We start from the raw sequence: 24,501 nt of genomic DNA, 5'->3' as shown, positions 1-24,501 counted from the left end.
CAAAAATGCTAGAGTGGCTTTCCATTTCCTTCTCCAGCTCATTTTTATAGATGAGAAAGCGGAGGCAAACAGAATGAAGTGATTTTCCTAGGATCACATGTCTAGTAAGTGATTGAGGCCAATTTTGAATTTAGGAAAATGAGTCTTCTTTCTTATTGGCCTGGCACTTGATCCACTATACCATATAGCTACTCCTGAGCAAGTCTATTGAAATATTGAATATGATAGGATTATATTGAAATATCATACTACTTATTCTGTCCAGTGATTCTACTATACTAGTATTAGTTTTGAACTTGATCATCAAATCTTGCCATTCAATATGGAACTATGGGCAAAGGACTTTAAAAGAATGCATACCCTTTGATCCAGCAATACGACTACTAGGTTTGTACTCCAACAGAGATAATAAGGGAAAAATACTTGTACAAAAATATTCATAACTGCATTCTTTGTGTTGGCAAAAAACTGGAAAATAAAGGGTTGTCACCTGATTGGGGAATGGCTTAAACAAATTGTGATATATGATGGTGATGGAATACTAATGTGCTGTAAGGATTGATGATCTGGAGAATTTCTGTATGAACTGGGAAAACCTTAGTGAACTGATGCAGAATGAAATGAACAGAACCAGAACATCATACACAGAAAGCAAAACATTGTGGAACAATCAAGTGTAATGGATTTGTTACTAGTAGCAATGCAACAAGACAGGACACTCCTGAAGGACTTATGTAAAAGAATGTTATCCATAATGAGAGAAAGAACTATGAAAGTAGAAATGCAAAACCAAAACATGACATCACTTATCACATGTATGTATTGGTATGTGAAAATTGTTCCTTAGTAAAAATGAATAATATGGAAATATAGGTATCAAGTGATAACTTTTGTACAACCCTGTGGAATTGCTTGTCAACTCTGGGAGGGGGAATGGAAGAGGGGAGGAAAAGAAAATGAATCATGTAAACATGGACAAATATTTAAAAATATTAAAAAAAACTTGCCATTAAAAACTTTAATATTCTCATACCAAATAAAAATAAAAAGATATAGAACAGATCCAGCTCATTCAAAATGAATCCCCACAAAGCTGAATAATGTACCATGTATCCATCCAATATCAGGAGTAGGGAAAGAATAGATTAGAGAGAATAGAGAACACTTGGGAATAGACTTTAAAATCCATTCCAAATGTATTAGTCCAAGGAGGCCAAAGAAGTGCTCTGCCAGCAAAAGATAAAAGCAGTAAGGAACAGCACCTGATTGGCATTCTTTAAAAAATCCAGTAGTTCAGAAAATCTTAAGTTCTGCCCCTCTGGATGTAGATGGTTGGTTATGATTGAATGGCTCATTTAATCTATCACCATACTGACTTCTTGAAAAGAGTTTCATTTATTGGTAAGAGCTAAAGAGAGTTTTATTTCCAGGGTTAAGTCAGTTGGCCCTATTCTCTATTTTTCTACTACATGCTAAAACTTAACAGCCTTAGTAGGAGGCTGCCCAAGGTGGGGAGTCCAATTGCTCTCTGAGGGCTGATGTTTTCTCTCTGTGCTTTGAGCTGAATTGGCTCAGCCTTAGCCAGCCAAATGGAGAATCAGATCTAGAAAGGGTCTCATTCTCTTAACTTTTTCTCTTCTCTCTCTCTCTCTTTATAAATAAATGTTTATAAATCTGAGGGGGAGCGGGAATGAATGCTTCTTAAGCCTTTGAGACATTGTGACTTGCCCAGTGTTCAGTTCACTTTGCCATGTTGCCTTTGCTAATTCTAATGTTTTTTCTTTAACTTTTTCCATCAATCATTTTTCTCCTGGTTTCCTTCTATCATTTTTTTCCTAATTCCTTTCTCATCCTTTCATAGTTATTAGTTCTCTTTCTTATATTTCTACATTAGGTCTAAAAAGGACACAACCTAAAAGAAAAAATTGCTGGGATTTGATCTCTAGGTTCACAATTTTTTTCTTATCGTAGATAAATATTCTGATTGACAAATCTGTTAAAAAAAAAACTATTTCACTGTAATGATTGAGTAGTTCATGAATATGAACACGTTGCACCCGATGAGGTGGTGGTTTCCAAATTAATGCTTCTGTCTCTGACCTCTTTTCTGGGTTCCAGTGTTGCTAAGGTTAGAACCAGAGAAAAAAATCCCTTAACACTAGCTGAAGAATTACAGACATATAGTATGGAAATAATTTTTCTTTTAGGTGCCAATTATAGACAATTGCAGGAGAAAAACTAACTAACTCTTTAAAAGAGGAAGTTTGTCATTCTTTGTTTAAAGAAAAAAAAAGCTATTCCAGGCCTACCCAGATCATAGATTTAGTGAAAAAGAAAGGAGTCTTAGAGACCATCTAGTCTAAACTCTTCATTTTACAGAGGACATTGAAGCCCAAAACATTACAGAGACTTGCCCAAGGGTTAGGTTGTAAGTAGCAAATATTTGACTTGAATTTGGCCTTTCAGACCAGAATTAGGGTTTCTTCCTCTCTAGTCACACAACAATGCTTTACATAATCAGAGAATCATTTGACTTAGTGGAAAGAAGGAGGAGCTAGGAGTCAGGGTGCTTGATTTCAAATCCTAATTCTGACGATTATTAGCTATCTGATTAAGATAATTATGCTTATATTTCTTATTTCATGGAATTGTCATGAACAGGTTTGTTTTTGCAAATCATAAAAGGATGTTTAAATGAAAACTACATTATTATCATCATCTTGTTCTCATATTTTTAATAGAGTTCAAATAGAAACAGTCCTGAGAAAAGTAGCTATCCTGCTAGTATATTCTTTTGTAGTTAACATTTTATGGGTTGTTGCATGGATTAATACAATGATTTCTTTTTGTAATCAAATAAAATTGCTCATCTTCTGGAGGTCTGGAATAACAAAGATGACATGATTTTTAGTTCCTTTTCTAGGCGTTAGTGTTTTAAAAGCTTTTTTGTTACACATAGCTTGGTGACATTTATTAAGAGTGATGACAGTGGTAACATTTGTTAAAAACTGCCACGGACAGGTCAATGTTACCTCTGGATGATTATGAACAATGTTTTGGTCCAGGATAGTGGTCCACTTCCTGAAAAATTTATTGGTTTGAGTACTCCCAAGATATTTGAGGTTTGTGTTTGTAGTATGGGGATTTGTTGGTTGTCATCACATGAAAGATAGTGTGGTTCTGTTGTAAATTACTAGTAGCCATCTAAGTATTTGCTAAGTGCTAAATTTTTTCAGCCTGAAGTGATGTGTTGCACAGCTTCTTTATTTTTTGCATGTTTATAAGTCCCTTATACCAGCCATCCAGAACTGCCACCATAAAACTCTTTATTTCCACAAACAAATCTTTTCTCTCCAATCTTGTCATTTCACTATAAATATTTACTCCAAATAGCAATGAAAATAAAAAGTATTGATATGCAAAACATAGTAGGAAATTGATACATACATTAAACTAAGTTGTTCCACTATATATGTGGTTAAAGGATAAGAAGTTTTTAAAATAAGCACTAGAAATTTTAAATCGCATGTCAACATTCTCTGAATCACTAACAGCAAGAGAAATGAACATTAAACCTACTCTGAGGTTCAAACTAAGTTAGAGGGTCCATGAAAAAAGGTAGGCAACCTGATGTACTGTTGATAGATCTCAGGTAGTTCATCAGTTCTTGTTTTCAATTCAGAATTATACAAAAAAGTGACTAGTGTCCATATCCTTTGACCCAATAACCTCACTATTGGATATATATTCCAGGGAAATAAAAAATAGAAGTAAACATTCAAATCATGACAAAGCATTCATAGCACTCTGCAGTGGCAAAATAATAAGTGACCATCATGGGGAGCATGGCTGGAAAAACTATGATATCTGAATGTAAAGAATAATATTCTAATAAGAAGATGAGGGACTCTGAAAAACTTGGGAAGAGGGAGCAGCTGCGTGGCTCAGTGGATTGAGAACCAGGCCTAGAAACCAGAGAAAATCTGGCCTCAGACACTTCCTAGCTGTGTGACCCTGGGCAAATCACTTAACCCCCATTACCTTAAGGGTTACCTTACTGCTCTTCTGCCTTGGAGCCAATACACAGTGTTGATTTTAAGACAGAAGGTTAAGGGTTTAAAAACAAAACAAAAACGTGGGAAGAGATTAGAATGAACTGATATGGGGTAAAATAAGCAGAACCAAGAGGACACTATACAAAATTACTATAATGCTGTAAATTAAAAGATACCCAAAAAGAGGCTGAACTATAAATAATTGAAAAACCAATGAAAATCCTGGAGAACATGTAATGAAACATAATTCCCTCCTTCCTCACAGGGAGGTAGTAAATTATTGAAAGGAATTTTGTATACATTGCCAGATATAATCTCTTAAATATTTTTGCCCAGTTGCAAGTGTCACAAAAGTAGGTTCACTTAGGAGACTAAGTGGGAAATGACTGGTTTAAAGACCAAAAGGATCAAAAAATTATCATGAATGTTTCTTTTCTTTAAAAATTAAATGTTTTATTGAAAGTTTAACATCGAGCATCAATATAGCCAAATAAACTTGCTTGCTTCTACTACTTACATTAAATTTATTTCATTCTACTATGAATAACATTTTTTCTTTCATTCCTTCTAATCAGGATTCTTCGTGTGTCCATTTTCATTTACTTTTCCTCGTACGTGGTCAGAATATGCCTCAGTTTATTTAATTTAATTTCTCTTTTGGAAATGTAGGATTTAATTTCCTTTTAAAATTTGTATGTAAACTTTTATGAAACCTGAATAGGTAGCTTTTTTCTGTTTTTGATACCATTTTCACCCCGTTTCAACAATGGGACCATTGTGGCAAAAGGTATATTTTTTTTCTTCCAATAAAGAATTTTACAAATGTGTAGTTCTACCAGTAATGAATGAACCTACCTTATTCTCAGTAGCTTCAACTACATTGAGTTTTATTTTTTAATTATTCCTGCCAATTTAATAAGTATAAAGTGGTACTATATCTTTTATTTTTAATAAGCAAAAAGCCACCTTCTCTCTCTCCCACCTTCCCCACATCCTAAATGAAAAAGAAAAGGGGAAAAAGCCGTAGAACATGCGCATAGTTAAGCAAAACAAATTCTTCTAGTAGGTATATCCAAAAAAATAGTTGTCCCAAATCCATCACCTCTCTGGATTCATGGTTTAACATTTTTAATCTTAAGTTCTTTGGAATCATGGTTGATTATTGCAGTGATCAGAGGTCTTAAGTCTTTCAGAATTGCTTTTCTTTTATAATGCTATTGTATAAATTGTGCTCCTAGTTTTGCTCATTTTAGTAGCATTACTTTTTACATGTCTAACCACTTTTCTCTGAAGCTATTCCCTTAATTATTTCTTACAGTTCAATAACATTCCATTAATTCACATACCATAGTTTGTTCTGCCATTTGACTGGTATTGCTTTAGTTTCCATTTCTTTACCACCACAAAAATAGTTTTATAAATATTTTGATAAATGATGGGTCCTTTCCCTTTTTTTCCAATTACATGTTGCTGTTATATTAATTTCTAGTAAAACTCATTTTCACCAACTTAACTCGGTTTCTTAAAAACCTTTTTCACTCCCTGTTATTTACAGAATAAACTCCAACCTCCATTCCAACTTCTTTATGTTTTTGATGCGATTATGTTGCCTTATTGCTCTCCACTCTGTCCTTTACTCTTTTCTCTTGTTTTATATCAGCTCAGCCCAACCAGCCTTGAAGGCTGAGCTCTGAACTCGCCTCTCCCTTCATGAAATCTTCCCTGACCACCCATCCTGCAAAGTTCTCTCAGAGGAATGAGATCTGGGCTAGGAGTTAGAAGAGACCTTAGTTCAATTTCTTGCTTTATTACTAAGGAATTTTGTGATTTTAATTTTTGTTCTGTTGTAAATCACTATTGTGTGGGGGCCCTCTTCTTTGTGAAACAAGGAATTTAGATTAATTGGATCTGTAAGGTTATTTCTTCCTTTAATGTTCAAAGTCTGTAGTCATCTAGAGATTTATTTCTTGACCAATATTTGCAAACTACCTGCTTAAAACTTTACTACTCAAAGTACTTTTAAAAAATTGACTCTTAATAGACAAATTATACCATAATTTAATGCAATTAATTTGAAATGGCTCTATCTCAATTTCTTGGGGTTTTACCTGTGTAAGGGGCTACTGCACATCTTTTTATCAGTTAATAGATGTTTATATTTTAATGACATTGCAAGTTATTTTAGTTATTGTAGTTTTAGGTTTCAAGATTTATTTGTGTTATTAATCATTTTTTGATCACCTGCAATGTAAGCCCTTTTCAGATGCAGTAAAAGTGCTAAGAGGCTTTTCCATCCCTGGCTATCCTGCTATCTGAGGTGAAAATATGATGACCCTTCACCAAGAAGTTGTCCACTAGATGATTTTTTTGGTTACAGTTATGTATAATCTCTGTTGGTAGAGTAGTGCCAACAGTAATGAAATGATTAGTCTTTTAAAATAGTAATGTATTCTTTTTGAAAACATAACAATTAAGATATTAGGATGGTTTTTTAATGAGTAGGAAAAATATAAAGGCCATGGCAAATGTTACAAAAAAGATAGCACTGAATGAAGTATATTAGATTATCTATACATAATAAAAATGAAGCAGGAGTTGATTCTTTGATGAGGAAGAAGAAAATGTTAGATTTTATGTAAATCAATTGCTGACTCATTTAAAAAATTCAATTAATTGTTTGGGCTCTATTAGAAGAGAATACCCCAAGACTTCTGCAACATATTTCTGGAGATGTTTTATTTAATATTGGAAATCAGCAAGGGTTTTCCCACTTTTGAAGAGAAAATATTCTGAATTTCAAAATAAACCATTATGTGTTTTAAAAAAATCTCTTTAAACAAAATGCCAAAGAAGTTCTTTTAAAATATGTTTAATTAACTGACAGGTACTTCTGAAGATTTTACAAGTGATTTGCTTTCTGAGTTGCTGTCATCAAGAAATTGTTTTGACAGTACCAAAACCAAAGCAAAAGGGTCTTGTTGTGTGGCATCTCTCTTACAGTCAGATCTTTAAGTTTAGAAAACTACATGAATCCCACTGGCTATCAATTTCTATAACTTTTCATTATATTTGAATATCCTTGTTAAGCAAAATATCTTTGAAGTTTCATAATATGTATTTGTTTCATTTGAATTATAAAAAAAGTGAAAAGGATTTGTATGAAGCATTTTACTCTTGTTATCAATAAGGCAGGGTATGTGTTCATGCGTGTGTCTGCATGCGTGTATACACTCAGGTACATTGAGAGGGAGAACAAGGACAGTTTTAGGTAAATCTCTGTTCTTTGTGTGTTAATAGTTTTTTAAGGTCTTTGAACAAAATTATGGGTTTCATCTTTCAGGGGAACATTACATGATTTTGATATGCATGGAAGGAATCTCATTAGAAGAAAAGGGGTACATTTCCCCCTACCAAAATACATTGTTATTGTCTGTAGTGAGTTTTTGATGACCTGTACCTTTCAGTTACTTGTATGAATGACTATAATTGTGGTTTCCTTTGTGATATCAATTCCTGTGTGATATGTCAGTTGCCTTCTATATGGGAAATTGTAGGATAGGTATAAGACTTAAGATAAGACAGAATAGCTGACAGCTTAAAGAAATCTTGGACTTCATGGACAATCCATAATGGAATGAAGCCAGGGTTTTGAAAGGGGAGAATGGTTTTGGCTAAGTTGAAGGAAGGAGGTTTTGGTTGTGTGGTCCAGCTTTGCCAAGTATCCAAGGAGCTAACAGAGTGGGATTTTACTGAGAAGATACCTTCAATCAACTATCTTGGCCTAGGTAGAAGAAGGGCTTGGTTATCTGTTGGTGGACAGCAGATTTATCTGCCTTACTCCCTAGAGCTTTTGTGGATTAACTGGCTGTGTATATAATTTGATCCTATTTCCTGTGACATCTTGGAGCACTGTGGGCAAGTGTAGTGAGAATCCCATCTCTCCAGCCCTTTTTTATTTTAGTTAGAGCCGACCTTAGTTTAGTTAAGTCATTTGGGTTATTTCTAGCGTAGTAAACCCTTCTCTCCCGCTTTGCTTATTTACCATCAATAAAAACAGTTTTATTTGTATTTCCTGATTCCTCTAAGCCAGTGATTCCCAAAGTGGGTGCCACCATCCCCTGGTGGGTGCTGCAGTGATCCTGGGAGTAGTGATGGCCACAGGTGCATTTGAGGGCGTTGAATAACTGTAAGGGGGCAGTAATAGTATGTGACAGTGGGTGTTAAGTAATATTTTTTCTGGAAAGGGGGTGATAGGCCAAAAAATTTTGGGAACCACTGCTCTAAGCCATAAAGATCCCACAACTTGAAGTTACTTATATCACTGGCTTTCCCTGGCTGATAGATTGTCAGTTTAATTGAAAAACTGCTATTCCCCAAACCTTACATTCCTATTTGGTTTTCCTATGTTTACCTGTCAGTCCTTCCCTTTGTGAGGTGTTGGAGTGTCCCCAGTTTGTCTGGCACCCAGTTATTCCCCTATCTCCATATTTCTTTTTTCACTTCCCAGACCTTCAGGAGTGTTTTCAACGTGTTGTATTGATTAGTCTTAGAAAAATAATGTCCATTAATTTTTCCAAGCATTTGGTAACTTTCCCTCCTTCAGATATCTTGAAAATCAGGTCTGCCACCATTACCATACTGTAGATGAGATTAATGGATTAGATGAGAAGCTGAAAGATGCTGGAGATTCTTAGCCTTTTTTCTCTTAGGGACTCTTTTGGCAGGGTGATGAAACCAATGAACCTTTATCAGAATGAGAATGATGTTTAATTTGTAAAATTCATAGGCTTACAAAGAAAATCAGTTATATTGAAATGCAGTTATCAAGGTATTTTTAAAAATAAGTTTATAGGTTCTAGATGTATGACCCAAATCTCTTGTGATCTCTCAAATCCTATTCAGCTCTTAAGATTTATTGTGACTTTACTATTTCTTTCTGTGTTGCCTTGGGTAGTTAGTGATTTTGTCTTCCTAGTCCTCAGTTTTTTCCTGTGTAAAACAAGTGGGTTGGACTACATTAACCTTTTTTTTTCTTTTTATTTTTTTTAACCCATATCTTCTGTCTTAGCATCAATTCTGTATATTGGTTGCAAGGCAGAAAAAGGTAGTAAGGGCTAGGCAACGAGGATTAAGTGACTTGCCCAGGGTCACACAGCTAGGAGAAGTGTCTGAGACCACATTTGAATTTAGGACCCCCTACCTATTGGCTTGGTTATCAATCCTTTGAGCCACCTAGCTGCCCCCATTACATTAACTTTTTAAAAAAAAATTTTTTTTTTAAATTAAAACCCTTAACTTCTGTGAATTGACTTATAAGTGGAAGAGTGGTAAGGGTAGGCAATGGGGGGTCAAGTGACTTGCCCAGGGTCACACAGCTGGGAAGTGTCTGAGGCCGGATCTGAGCCCAGGACCTCCTGTCTCTAGGCCTGGCTCCCAATCCACTGAGCTACCCAGCTGCCCCTACATTAACTTTTAAGAAGGTCCTCTCAAAGTCTGAATCCTATGATCTACTTTATACTGTTTATATACTTACCATTTAGTTAGCATTTATTTGTGTAACAGCTCTTTCCCTTACTGGATCACAAACTCCTTGATAATTTTTTTGTTTTATTCCATAGTTAACACCTAATGAATGCTTATTGACTGATTGCTTATCTTTGTCTTCCCCCAGTATACCTAGCACAATGCAGTTCTACATGTTAAGTGCTTAATGTTTATTAAATTGGTGAATAGTGAAGTCATGCTTGTGACTGGCATTACTAAACATTAATCAGGTCATAGCATCATTGGAAGGATGTTTTTTTCAAATCCATGCTAAACTTAAGATTGCCTACTTATTTTTTTCAAACCCCCCTTTGTAAGAAATGCAGTATCACAAAAAGGCTAATAATGACATGGTAATAATATTTTATCCCATGTACCTTATTCCCATTTAGGTCGAATACATCAAGCTATGGTAACATCTTTAAATGAAGATAATGAAAGTGTAACTGTTGAATGGATAGAAAATGGAGATACAAAAGGCAAAGAGGTACATAGTATATTAAACTTCATTCATATTTCTGTGATAAAGATTCTTTATGAAAGTTGTAAGTAATTTTTAGTTTTCAGCCATGATCTTTCTTATGATTCTTCCATCTGTAGTTTCTGGATTTTATTTACCATATGATGTGTTAAAAAAAAATTTTTTTTTGCTCCATATTGATTTCTTTAGTGTTGAATTGTTATAGAAAAAAGTATTTGAAATGATAAATTCAGTGACTTGATATTATTTTTGATTGATTTTTTTTAAAAAAAGAAATCCTACTTTGTTGTCTTACTACAGTGGTGTTGACTATAAAAACAAATTAAAAATTGAAACACTGATGCACTTTAGAGTATATGTATTTTGAAATCTTATCTGTAAAATTTTAACTGTGATTATATATATATATCTCTAATCAGAGGTATATCATGTAGAAATGCCACTTTTATTCTAACTTATCTCATAAAAGTGAACAATCAAACTCAACAAAATTGGCTACAATAGTTACTGTATAGTCCTCTCCTCTTTGTGCTATTAGCATATCCAAATAATCCAGAGAATTCAAAACCTCAAATAATGTCAAGGATAACTTCTTCTGTGTATAAACAACATAGTTGTAGGTGTTCTATTAAAATCACTAAGTATATCTGTCTGTTTTCTAAATTCACCTGAAAAGTGGCTTTTAAATATACTACTGGCTAAGCTTATCTTTTTCTTATAAACAGATTGACTTGGAAAGCATCTTTTCACTTAATCCAGATCTTGCCCCCGATGAAGAAATTGAACCTAGCCCAGAAACACCTCCACCTCCTACCCCTTCAGCCAAAGTAAACAAAATTGTGAAGGTTTGTAATTATCATTGAATATTTAAGGCATCATTTTCAGAATTTGTAATTCAGAACCAATTAAGGATATGTTTTGAAAAATAACTAATTTCCTTCCACCCCTAAGTGATGCTTAGATTTCAATTTGAGAAATCTTTAGAAAGTTCTTTAGAGCTTCCTGTCTTATAGCATGTTAGCTACAGACTTAAGACCTATCTTTTAGTACATAACCCAAAATCCATATCTCTGTTTCTCTCACTTCAAAGCACACACCTCTGCTATCACCTGCTACATTTGCAAATAACTCGCCCAAGGTCACACAACTAATGAATGTGTTAAGGATCAAGATTCTGGACTTCCTGGCTTTAAATATAGCATTCTATTCACCATGGCATCTAACTGCCTTGTTCTCTGTATTTATTGATATGTGTGTATCCTCCTGGGCAGGAACTTTTTCCTTTTGTTTTTATCTACACATACTTTATACATAGTAGGCATTTCATAAATGTTTGAGTTTTGAACTGTCTCCCTGTTTGCTTTCTTAGGAAACTAGAAAGTAATAAATCTTAGGTCTTGATTTCTTTAATGGCTTTTAGTAGATTGAATCCCCTAATTTCTCTTAGTAATATATTATTATCTTACACATACATTTAAAAACAAAGACAGAAAAAGATAAGTAGTTTTACTCATTCTTGTGTTATCTGCAAAAAGTGTCAATTTTAACTACAAGAAAAAGAATAGGTGACACTTATAGCCTTTTTTAAACCTTATGTACTTTATCTACTTTGTAGTTGGATTCTCATTGTGGGAAGGTAGAAGAGGGCAGAACTTAAGAGTCAGAGGCCAAGATGTTAAATCTTATCTCTGCTCCCAATACCTGTCACTTCATGTCTTTAGGCCTCATTATTCCCATCTGTAAAATAAAAGTTGGACAAGATGACCTCTAAGGCATTTTGTAATTCTGAAGCTATGATACTATGAACCCTATGAAGTAAGTAGTATAAATCTTTTAGCTCCATTTACAGATGAGGAACCTGAGACTGAGAAAGGCAAAGTAATTTTTTTAACTCATATCATAGAACTAAGATGTGGCAGAACCATATAACCCAGACCTTGCCCAGTGACTTCTGCAACATTTAACACCCCATAGATAACTTATCTATCATCTACAACATCTTTTGTTTTACCTTTTTTAATAAATTAACCGACAAAGGAGCAAATGATTCTCAGGTCCCGCCCTCTCATCTTCATCTGCCTCAATCCTATCCCACACATAACCCACCCATAACTTCCATTGTGTCCTGTAGTGAAAAATTCCATTCTGGCCTTGACTTTTTTCTCTCACTGTCCTCCAGTTTACTAGCCATCTCCAAGACGTGGCTCCCTCTTCCTAGTCCTCTCTTAACATCAGTACCTTTTCTCTGTAATGAAGGTAGGTTAACAGGGGCCTAGAGCTGATATCAGGCTAGCAGGAGGATAGTGTTGGTTGTTTGGATGGAGTGAGCAATCTCAGTTGGGTCTGAAGCTTGTTTATGGAAGTACAAGGATCCAGACCCTGAGAACTGAGTGCCCAGTGAAACCCCACTGCTAGCCACAAGGCTCCTTTAAGATATCAAGCAGCCGGCCCCACCCTGCTGAGGAAACTGCCTCTTATTGGCTAATGGCAGTCTGGCAGGAAGTGGATGTCGAGCTTCCTGCCCCTCTGCTATGGAGCTTGTTCCAGCCCTAACTGCTCAGAATCCCTTATCTGTTGCCTGTTCTCCTAGCCTTTGATGGTAGGGAAATAACCACAGGATTCACTAAGGCTCTGGGATTTATTGGTAACTGGGAAGGAACAAGGCAATGGTAAGAGGGCTAGGTGATACTAAATCTGTTGTTATGGATTATCTGGCTAAGCTGGTAGAAGGTCCTTCCTTGGAAGGTCTAGGCAGCCCTCGGCCAGAGTGAAGTGGTATCTGGTTAGGAAATTGAGTTGATCTAATAGCTAATTTTTAGATGATGATAAATAATAATATTGTGTTGCTCTGGTTGTTTGGGTCCTAAATCCTAATTTCCCACGTTCTCACTCCTGCCACCCTCTTCCAATCCCACCACCCTTTGCCACTCGGGCCCAGGGAAGGGGTAGATGAATGGACAGGTTGAAGCCAGGTTAGGGAAGAACCCAGCTCTGGGTTTCCAGGGCTTTTTATACTCTCAGTTCAACTGCCAGTTGGTATCTGCCAAGTGTCTCATGCCCTCCTCAATATTCCATCCAGGGTAACTGACAGGTTTGCCCTAAACCAACATGGCAATGCTAAAATCCTATATTACATCTCACATCCCCATAATACACTAACACTGTAGGGTAGTTGCATTATTCAGCAGTTGCTTCTAGATTCTCCCTTTATATCTGTCGTTCAGTATGCTTTCCTTTTTTTGAATTCTATGCAATCAGAATTTTCTTTTCTGAAAGCAATTCAAGACCTGGTTCAGCATCTTCCTTTTTTTCATACTTTCCTTTGTTTATAAGGGACTTTTAATATTCACTACTCCTTGACCTGCCTGACCCCTCAGCCTCCTTAAATCTGATGACCTACTCATTTACTTCTCCTCAGCCATACACTTGGTTCTCACCTTTACCCACAAATATTCTACATCCCTCAGTGGAAACTGACATTTCCTTATATCAGCATTGGTGAAGATGTGGCATGTGTGCAGAGCTAGTCCTCAGGGAGCTGCTCTGTTCCCCCACTTCCCAGCACCCAGGACATTTTTTGCATGCCCCACCCCTCTGTCCAGCCACCCAAAGCAAGCAGTTTCTCCCTCAGCTCTCTCTGGTAATGCAAGAACTCACAGACAACTTGGAATTTGCCCTCTGGGCACTGGAACTTGGTAAAGGTTCCCCAACACTGCCCTATATGACCATAACCAATCATTCTTTCTCTGTTTGCTTTATGCCTCGCCTCTCATAGTGCACTTTACTCCTTTTAAACCTATTTCTCACCCTCATTGACACTTTCAGTTCCTCTTCCTCTCTGATCTTTCTTGAACCCATTATACTTTTCCTCTAACTTCATTTTCTTCCATCTCCAATTTCAATCCAGTAGGTAGCCATTTCAACTCTATACTACCCTCTGCTCATTAATCTCTTCCCTACCTTGTCCTATTTCTATTCATTTCTTGCCAGAAGTTAGCCTTGGATTATTCCCACTGTCTGGCTTTACTGCTCCTACTCATGAGGTATTGAATGAAGTTGGAGAAAGTCTCACAGTTATGTTGACTAATTGCTTTACAAATTCATGTTATCCAAATTCTTCTGGATCCTCTGTGGCAAGACAATTTTTTATTCTTCCCTAATTGATTCCATTTCTCACTCCTTATAGAAGTTGTTCTGGACCTTCTCTTCCCTTTTAAGCTTTTCATTCTTCCCCCTATTCTAGCTAAGGACCTTGACTCCTAATTTTACTAAGAACTTGGAGATCATTTGATATGAACTTCTTTCTCTTCTATTCTCTTCCACTCAGAACCCCTTGATATCATCTCCCATCATCATTCCAGTCTCCAGGAGAGAAATGACCCTTCTCTTTGCCAAGACCAGTCTCTCAACATATGTACTTGATTCTATCCCCTCTCATCTTCTCCAGAATATTTTATCCTTGATTGCCTTTCCCCTCAGCTCATGTCTTTGGATTCTCTTCATCTATTGGTTCTTTCCCTGCTTTTACTCAAACCTGCCTACATCTTCCCGAACCTGAAAAAACCTTCACTAGATCCAGCTTTTAGGGCATCATGGTAGGATGCAGTGGATAGAGTGCTGGGTCTGAGGTCATCTTCCTAAGCTTAGATTGGTCTCAGATGCTGACTACCTGGGTTGACCTTAGGCAAGTCCCTTAACCCTGTTTGCCTTAGTTCCTCATTTGTAAAATGAGCTGGCAAAGGACATGGCAAACCATTCCATTCCAGTACCTTTGCCAGGAAAACCCCAAATAGGATCATGAAGTGTCAGACATGACTGTATTGACTAAACAACAGACCCAACTATTCCTTAGGTTATCATCTTGTGTATCTCTTCACTTTCTTAGACCAATTCCTTGAAAAAAAAAATCTGTAGTCACTATGTCCATTTCCTCTTTTCTGTCGCACTCTATCAACCCTTTAAAATATGTTTTTTGACTTCATTACTCAACTCAAACTGCTCTATTCAAAAATCTCTTTAGCAATGGTCTTTTCTTAGTTCTTAGTCTTTTTGTCTGTTGCATTTGATACTGGCTTCACCTCCATCACACCCTACCTCTTGAGAAACTCTTCCCTGGGCTTTTGTAACATTTCTTTCCTTGTGCTCCTCCTACCTGTTTTGACTGCTTCTCAGTCTCCTTGGTTGTGCATCATCCATAACATGCCATCACATTGTGAGTATTTCCCAAGTTTCGGTCCTAGCTCTTATCTTCTCCCTTTGCACACTTCACTGGTAACCTCATTTCCCTTGTATTTATCATCATTGTGTAAATGACTCTCATCTATATATTCAGCCACAGTCTCTTTCCCCTGAACTTTAATCACATAATGCCAGTTGCTTATTGGACGTATCAAACCGAATCTCCCACAGGCATCTCAAAATCATCATGCCCATAGCTGAATTGAGTATCTCCTTCCCTGCATCCTTCCCACTCCCAAACTTATTTTATTTCTATTGAAGGCATCTGTAACCTACCTTTCCATTCCTAAGGTCATTACCTCATTTATTCTGAACTCTTCATTCTCCCTCACCTTGCATATCCATTCAGTGGCCCAATCTTCCAGTTTCTACCTCTGCAACATCTCTATTTTTACTCACTCATCTCTCCCCATAGTTCTGGCCTTACTCATCTCTCTCCCAAATTATTGTAATAACATCCCAATTGACCTTCCTGTCTTAGCTGTCTCACTACTCCAATCCTTCCTCCCCATAACAGCCAAAGTAAATTTTCTTAAGGGAAAAATCTGACCGTATGACTCCTATGCACTTAATTCCAGTGACTCCCTATTGCTTATAAAAGAAAATAAAAACCTCTCTATTTAGCTTTAAAAAGCCTTTTATAATGTAGTCCTAACCTTGCTTTCCAACCCCATTGGACATTATCCCCAATCCCCTACAAACCAGCTAAACTGACCTTTCTATTCTTCACAAACAAAACTCCATTTCCTCTCCTGATGCCTTTGTACCAGCTGTCTCACATATCTGGAATGCTCTCCCTCCATACAACTCTGGTTCAGGAAAAAAACATTTTGCATGAAACCTTTTTAGTTCCCCAAGAAATGCCAGTGTACTTCCTCCTAAACTACCTTGTATTGTACTTTTTATATATTCATTGTATATTTATGTTGCATAGATTTTTATAAAGGTACCTTTTGTTTTTACATTGCCTAGCTTCCCCCACATGTTCTTACCTCTTCCATTTCCCTTAATACAAAGACTTTTTTTAAAGAAAAGAAAGAAGAGAAAAATTAAAAAAAAAAAAAAAAACAATCACTACATCAAAAAAAAATCTGACATTATATGCATTATTTCATACCTGTAGAACAAAACACCTTTTTTCCACCACCACCCCTTCCCCCAACTCCCTCATACACACATATATCTTTTTAGAGTCAAATGTCATCTCATCACTTCTTTGGGCTAAGCTTACTGTTTAATAGTCTAATGGTGGTGGTTCTTTCCATTTAGATTGCTTCCCTTAGCTACACTAAGGACATAGCTGGCAGCTTTTCAGCAGTTCACCATCAGGTTCTTCATCTTGAAATGAAGTCTTAAGGAAATCTGACAGCTTTATAACTCAATAATGTGATCAGTATAGACTTAAATTAATTATTGGACTACTTGGAAATTTCTACTTAAGTTGAAACTGTCTTTGTTTGAAACTGTCTAAATAATTAGCTTCAAGGGAAAGCAAAGAAATTTAAGTAGGCAATAATAAAGTAAGCCAGTTTATTATTCACAACAAGCCTTTAATTTATGTGACTTCATTTTCTTCTGAATCTCTGGTCCCAAAATTTTATTTCAAGAATTGCTGCAAACATAAAGAAGCATCATAATTTAGTGGATAGGGCACTGAATTTGAAGTCAGGAAGACCTGAATTCTTATCCTGCTCCTGCGTCAGACACTTAACTAGTTGTATGACTATGGGCAAATAAATCACTTAAAACTCTTTGGACCTTTGGTTTCCTCATTTGTAAAATGAGCCATTTGGAATCTTTCTTCTGAGGTCCTTTTTAGCTTCAAATCTGACCTAATAATATGTTATCTTACCTTAAAATGTGTGTTAACATCAGTCTTTTTTGTTAAGAAAGGGTTTAATAGATTTATAAATAAAATTTATAACAAGTTAACTTTAATTTTACATTGTGTCTTATAGTTTTTATGACTACTTTTTTTTCATATAAAAGTATGCCAAGATTGTGTTTTGTAAAATGAGCAGATATAGGGGAAGAAAATTGACCATTGTTTTCTTTTCTAGAATCGTCGGACTGTGGCCCCTATTAAGAATGACCCCCCTGCAAGAGACAATAGGGGTAAAGTATAAATTAATCTACTCCTAATGCTGATGTCATTTATGAATATGGGTAGTAAAAAGGAGAAGATTTTTGATTTGGGATTGGGATTGTTTTTGCTTTTATTTTTTTGGTCTAGAACTATGGTTTCATTAGTATTGGAAACTTCCATTGTGGAAATTCTTCAATACAGAGTAGCCATTTATCTGTACAGTAGGATCCCCTGTATCCAAGGTGGATAAGTTCCAAGACCTCCAGTAGATGACTAAAACCTTGGATAGAAGTGAATTTCTTTTGATTCTATGTGTATAAGTACTCTCTACCCACTCAGTTTCTGCTCCTTCCCCTCTGGAGCTCTGTAGTCTCCTGTCACCACAGTTCTTCCTGACTCTGAACCCAACTCTCTTTACTATTGCAAGAAACTTTGAACTCTACTTAAATTTTTTAAAATGAGTTTGGAATCCAGTTTTGAGTAAAATAATTTTTTTAAGTCAAAGCTTGATACTCTTCAGGTAAAACCACATAATTATATACTTATTCATTTTAAAATCTAATATTCAATACACTAATGATATTTTTGGCTATTAATTTTGCAAAATTTAGGGAGTTGGGAAAAGATAACTAGATAATCCCTCATAGAGCTATACTCCTAATATATCCCTCAAGCCTTGAAAATAATAACTGAAAGAACAGGTAAGCACTATACCATTTGTTTTTAGACATCAGGTTGTAACTATAATTCATCTTTTTCAGCTGCTTTTACCAAACTTTTTATATTTCAGAACTAATAAGTGCCTCAGAACGGACATTTAATGTTTACAGTGCACTTCATATCTATTACCTTATGTGAATCTCACAACAACCCTGTTAGGCAGGTGCTGTTGTAATACTCATTTTGTAACAGCTATCTGGACTGCAGGAAGATTTCACTGACCTGCCTCCATTTACATAGTGAAGGTCTGAGGTAGTATTCACACTTCACTTCTTTCTTCCTGACTCTCTACCCACCAGATCACACTGTCCTCTGGTGACAGCTGCTGCTTCAGACAATAGCATGCCTGGTGAAGGAGGAGGAGGATAGGACTGAATCAAAAATTGGGTTGAACATTGAGAGGAGGAGGGAAGTTGTCTATATTATAAACTCTCTTATAAACATTATAAACTATATAATATATTGCTCAAGGAACTTTATACTGCTTTTCCCTTTTTGTGTGAAATAGCCCCTGTAGAAAAATAAAACTATATTGGGATTGATATATTCATTATTAAATATCAAATCCAAAGTATAATGACTTTAGTGGAAATTTTATTTCTGAATTTGCAATCACACTGAAAATATCCATAAGCTCCTCAATAATTAAATGCTTATGTCAATTCTTATTGAACAAAAGTTGGCATATCTGTATGCATATTTTGAAGATTTTACATATTCATGTAATTACTTTGAATTAATGGCAGAAAAAAGTTTGTTGTAATTTACATCTTCATTAGCCTATGTCCAACCAGTTCATTTATCATACTCCAGTATAGGGAAAACCACATGAATGACTTGTCTAAGTCCTAGAAAATTGCCTGAGGCACAGAAGAGTTAAGTGAGTTGCCCTGGGTCCTATGTCCTATAGCTTGTAAGTGTCAGAGTCCTACTTGCATATTCCATGCATACTTTACCCTAAGGGCCTACTGCAGAACTTTATTGTTAGTTAGGCCCTTGTGACCTTAGTTGATCCCCTGTTCTCAAAGAACCTAACAAGCACTTAATGGTTTTTCACTCATTCAGAGGCATCACTTTTGTAATTTAAGCTTTGGTGTATCCCCTTAACCTGAAAAGTCTTTGAGTGTGGGCTTAGTAATGGACTGTCAACTATGGACTAACCTAGCCAAGTTTGAAGAATGTTGTTTTCCAGAGAGTTGGCCTCCAGGTACATTTTTCTGTAGCAATTCATGAAAAAAATGTAAGTAAGATTTGGATAGGTTTCTGGGTCAGGATCCACAATGATGAATTACAGATCTTTTGAAGTTACAATACTATGTAGAAGTTGTTTTTATTAATGTCATGAGTAATAATTGTTTCTTTGCAGTGATTGGTTCTGCGCGTTCACGGCCTAGTCAGCTTCCTGAACAGTCTTCTGCTACACAACAGAATGGTAGTGTTTCAGATATATCTCCAGTTCAAGCTGCAAAAAAGGAATTTGGACCCCCTTGTATGTAAACCACGTATCAAGGATTCATTGATTTCAGGCATACATGTATTCTCTCTTGGTCTAACTTATAAGTCCTCAAAGGAAAGGGTCAGTTTTCAAACCCAGTTGATTATTGTCTGTGTCTCATTGTGTTGAGATTCTTATTCTGAAGAATTAAATTTTATGTTCTCACATCCTTGTTCTACCAATTGGGGCTTAAATTTATTTTTCTTTATGTAATAATTTAATTTGGTTTTTGTAAGCAGCAAATCTTAATAATGTCTCAGCGCTTTGAGTTTAAAATTATTTGAACAAAGGCTGGGGTAACCATCTATCTAGGAAGTTGTAGAAGGAATTCTTGTGCTATATGGGAATCAAATGACTTCCAAGTTCCCTTTCAACTCTTAAGACTGTGATTCTAAACCAAGAGATGACATGTATCAGTATGTTGTGGAGTCTTTTTTGACTCTTTTTTTTTTTTTTTTTGCGTATTTATTGTCCTGTTCCTAGTTTTTGTAAAGCAGCTTGTAAGTAAAGATTAAGTAATTGCAGTAGGCATGCTTTGTCACGTGAGCCTATTTTTTTAATGGCATGAAAGTGAAAAATTGGAAGTATTTTAAGTGGTGAAATATTAGCAAATATTATTTCAGATGCTATAAATCATTATTATAAAGGTGAAAGATACCTGTAGATTTTCTTCTTTTTTTTTTTTAATTTTTAGCACGTAGAAAATCCAATTGTGTGAAGGAAGTAGAGAAATTGCAAGAAAAACGTGAGAAGAGGAGGCTGCAGCAACAAGAACTTAGAGAAAAAAGAGCCCAGGTTTGTATTCTAAATATAAAGTTTTAGAATTGTTCATGAAAATCAATGTTGGCTTTTATCAATAAAATTTATATACCATTCATTTACTATGTTATAGCATTTTATACTTTTGTGATTTTTTTTACTATTAAGAAAATTTACATCAACTTATCGGCAAAATGAAGCATTGAAAGAGCAAATCAATATCTGGATACAAATACAAAAGTGCAACTGTTACTTTCTCCTTTGTTCTTTTGATTAGTAGAGGAATTCATTAGTTCGTGTTTTTAAAAAGGACAGTATATTGCAATACCTATTCTTTCTAGGGTATGTGCTGGTATAATGTACATTTTTCCTGACATATGCTGCTAGTTTTAACATCTAAACTCTTTCATACCATACTTAAAAAATGATACTACCACCATCATGGTGTCTACCCATTGTAGCCTTGCACACCATGAATGATATTTGGAATATTTTGAGTGAATTGTGGGGAGGAAATGTGAAGAATTTCAGGAAAGAGGACAGAGAAGGAAATAGCTTGGGTACTTTGGGAAGAGACGACTCAGCCGTAGTTGTGAAGCACTAGTCCAATCATATCGTTGTTGTACACCCAAGCAAGCATTATTGATATTATTTCATAAAAATATTGGTTGGGATCCTATGATGGAATCTTCATCAATTTAGCTCTCACAGCCATACCGACTTATATAGATGTTAGTGGTGGGCTGGTCGGTCTGTGCTGTGCCATTATTTTTTTTTTTTTAAATAAAAGACTAGACACTTTCTCTATGGTTGTTGCTTTGCCTTGGAATTGTTATCTTTCCCATGAAAGGCAAGACACATCAAATATATATGTTACTCCTAACTGGGTAGTTTCATTATCAAATAATTGATAGTAGTGTTACACAAAGCTGGATCCAGTCTTCTCCTAAATTGGTTTGTCCTCCATTCTGGATCCTTACCCATTAAAAGAAACTATATTTTGGGGTTTTGGTTTTTAAAAGATTACTCTGCTACAAAAATGAATAATATGGAAATAGTTATTAAGTGATAACATGAATAACTTGGTGGAATTACTTTTCATCTCCAGGAACAGGGAGGAAAGAAGGGAGGGAGAGAAAATGAATCATGTAACCATGGAAAAATATTTTAAAATAAATTTAAAAAAAAGAAGAAACTATAAAAGAGGGGTTTCAATTTGAAGACATCTAAGGTCTCTTCCAGCTCTTAAACTCTATAATAATGGGATTCTAGGAAGATGCTGGGATCTAAGCCTGATAAATTGTGGTGATGGTAACTACTCCTCTCTGCCTGCCATATAATTCTGTAAGTGATATATCAAGGACAGTAGAACAATGTAAACATCTATATTAGTCTTTTATCATATATATTTAAGATTCCAGGGTAGGTGATTTGACTTATAATTTGCTTTAATTTTGTGTGACAGTTGTTTAAGTGGAAATTTTGTATCCCTTAGACTTCATCTCCGAGAATTCCTCCCTCACCCCCAAATTCCCTTTTCCTTTCTGTTTACGTGTGTCTTTTACATGATTGTATATGTTTTAGCGCTTCTCTTGCATTCTCTTCCACATGAGTTGCTTGAGTGAGTGCTTTCCCTGTTTTTCTACGCTTTTTAGTTTCCTTTTGCTTCAAGCTAAATATTAATAAATCTTATTAAATACCATACTTAGAGTATTGGATATTAATTTAAAAATCTATACAATATATCTAATGAGGTTTTATTTTTATTTATGCATTAACAGTGATAAGGCAGTATGGTATAGTGGATAGAGAGTTGACTATAGAGATAGGAAGAAGAGGGTCTCACATCTGTCTGATACATACATTTAATCCTTTTTCCCTAGGAAGTTCTCTTAAGATGAAACATTGCAGAGCAGTTGCTGGTCAGTTTGGTAATAGAAATTTCCTCACCTAGGTGTTATGTCTATTCTATTTGATAGAAACACATTCAAATCTTCCTTCTCTCCCTCACCTCCCCCTTAAAAAATCTTATAAAAAGAATTAGTACTTAGTAATTGAATGACATAATTATATTTTTAAAGTAATCACACCAGTGGATACTTTTTTCAAATCTCACCCTGCCACTTCCTTTTCTTTGCCCTATATATTACAGGAAAATGATAGTTGCTAACAGACTACAGTGTTGGAAGAAGGCAAAGGGAAATACAGTGTGATTTATCACTTTATGGATCTTTATAAGATACTTATTATTTTGAGCTTTTAAGACATAATGTGCCAATTCTATCCATAGTCAGTTTTGTTAAAGTTATCAGATTTTTTGGCTGTGTAAACACAATCATTTGTAATTTCCAATTTGAGAATCGTTTTAAACTTTAAAATATATGTGGCTGTGTAAACACAATCATTTGTAATTTCCAATTTGAGAATTATTTTAGACTTAAAAAAAAATAAATACACACACACACACACAGGAATTAGAATTCAGCTATCCAGATTTTTAAGATTAATAAGTGTATTCTTTTAAAAGAGAGATTTCCACCTGGGACCAAGTTAAGTTGCCACCACACTGTTGCTATCATCATAGATTCTGTCTTCAGAAAAGGAGAAGCCTTTGTGATGCAACCCCTTCCATGTGCCCTTTGGGAAGTAGCACTTTGGGGCTGCAATATTCCTTTGTATCTTGGTCTAAAGGTGTTGCTCCATAGTGAAGTGGTGCAGCTCCAGTTTGGACCTCCCCTGCTTCACCTAGTGCTAGAGGTGTTAGACAAGGTCTATAGGATGTGCTATTGTGACCGGATATGTCAGCTTACTAGGAGCTGATGATTTTGACTACTACTGGGCATGTCCAGCTTGCCTGTACATTCTGGGAAACAAAGCTCTTGAGCATGCATATGGAGATGTTATTACAGCAGGAACCTCAGAATGGTGGAGAGCTTGCACTTCCTTCTAAGAGAAAGCTAGCTAGAGTACACAACTTTTCATGAACTGCATCCATAATATTCTTGCTTTTATCACTACTTCTGCATACAGCAAGGTGAGACAAAGGCAGTTGGTATCCTCACAGTGATCTGTAAATACAGGGGGTGCTGGATGTTATATGAAATTTAAGAGAAAATCCTTAACTTAGAGCTATGCAATGAAAAAACAGCCACTGAGCTGCTGGATGCTCTACCTATGAGAAGGAGATGGATTGGTATCTGATGGAAATCATGTTTTCCATCAACAAACTATTGTTAATATTTAACATCAAAGAATTTGGGGAAAAGTTTAGCAACTGGACCTTTGCTTATGTCTAGCTGTGTAAAGTTTTGATTTTATTCAGAGGTTAAGCAATGAAAAGGATACATGTCTTCAATATTGTAAAGTAGATTTTAATGTCTTTTGTAAGCCTTAAATTATCTGCTGTTTCTTAAGCGTTTAATCGTTTTGAAGAAAATAAATGAATAAAAAGGGGGAATGTGATATAGAATCAAATTTTCAAAGAAAGAGGCTTTCCCACATGACTCTTGTCTTTTTTATTTATTTATTTATTTTTATTTTAAACCCTTAACTTCTGTGTATTGACTTATAGGTGGAAGAGTTGGTAAGGGTAGGCAATGGGGGCCAAGTGACTTGCCCAAGGTCACACAGCTGGGAAGTGTCTGAGGCCAGATTTGAACCTAGGACCTCCCGTCTCTAGGCCTGGCTCTCAATCCACTGAGCCACCCAGCTGCCCCCCCCACATGACTCTTAAGGTTGAGTGGAGCACTGATCTGTCCATATTAGGTGGGAAGTCCACTGGACATGCAGAGCCTAAAATTTTTTTTCCCTATTCATAATCTTTAGACTTAAGAAAATTGCCTATCATATCTCAAAAAATTTTCAGGCAGGTTAAGTTCTTTTTTTTTTTTTTTACATTTATTAATATTCATTTTTAACATGGTTACATGATTCATGCTCCTCCTTTCCCCTTCAACCCCCCCCCCCACACCCCCCCTACCCATGCGCATTTCCACTAGTTTTGTCATGTGTCCTTGATCAAGACCAATTTCCAAATTGTTGGTAGTTGCATTGGTGTGGTAGTTTCGAGTCCACATCCCCAATCATGTCCACCCCAACCCATGCGTTCAAGCAGTTGTTTTTC

At 35.8% G+C, this 24,501-nt stretch overlaps 1 protein-coding gene across 4 annotated transcripts in view; it reads left to right on the top strand.

Moving 5' to 3' along the window:
• The window catches only part of KIF2A (kinesin family member 2A), a 131,407-nt gene that overhangs the window by 39,591 nt on the left and 67,315 nt on the right, over positions 1 to 24,501 (top strand). For 3 of the 4 annotated variants that reach the window (XM_044663692.1, XM_044663683.1, XM_044663709.1), the window contains exons 2-6: positions 9,992 to 10,086; positions 10,806 to 10,925; positions 17,379 to 17,433; positions 19,491 to 19,613; positions 20,314 to 20,414. In XM_044663692.1, the coding sequence (XP_044519627.1) occupies positions 9,992 to 10,086; positions 10,806 to 10,925; positions 17,379 to 17,433; positions 19,491 to 19,613; positions 20,314 to 20,414 (494 nt within the window). The remainder of the gene's footprint in view (positions 1 to 9,991; positions 10,087 to 10,805; positions 10,926 to 17,378; positions 17,434 to 19,490; positions 19,614 to 20,313; positions 20,415 to 24,501) is intronic. The other variant, XM_044663702.1, reaches the window with a different exon arrangement.

Source organism: Gracilinanus agilis, chromosome 1 (assembly GCF_016433145.1).
Source record: "Gracilinanus agilis isolate LMUSP501 chromosome 1, AgileGrace, whole genome shotgun sequence".
NCBI classification, from domain to species: domain Eukaryota; kingdom Metazoa; phylum Chordata; class Mammalia; order Didelphimorphia; family Didelphidae; genus Gracilinanus; species Gracilinanus agilis.
The sequence above is the reverse complement of the archived record's forward strand: the minus strand, read 5'-3'. Positions and strand labels throughout refer to the sequence as shown.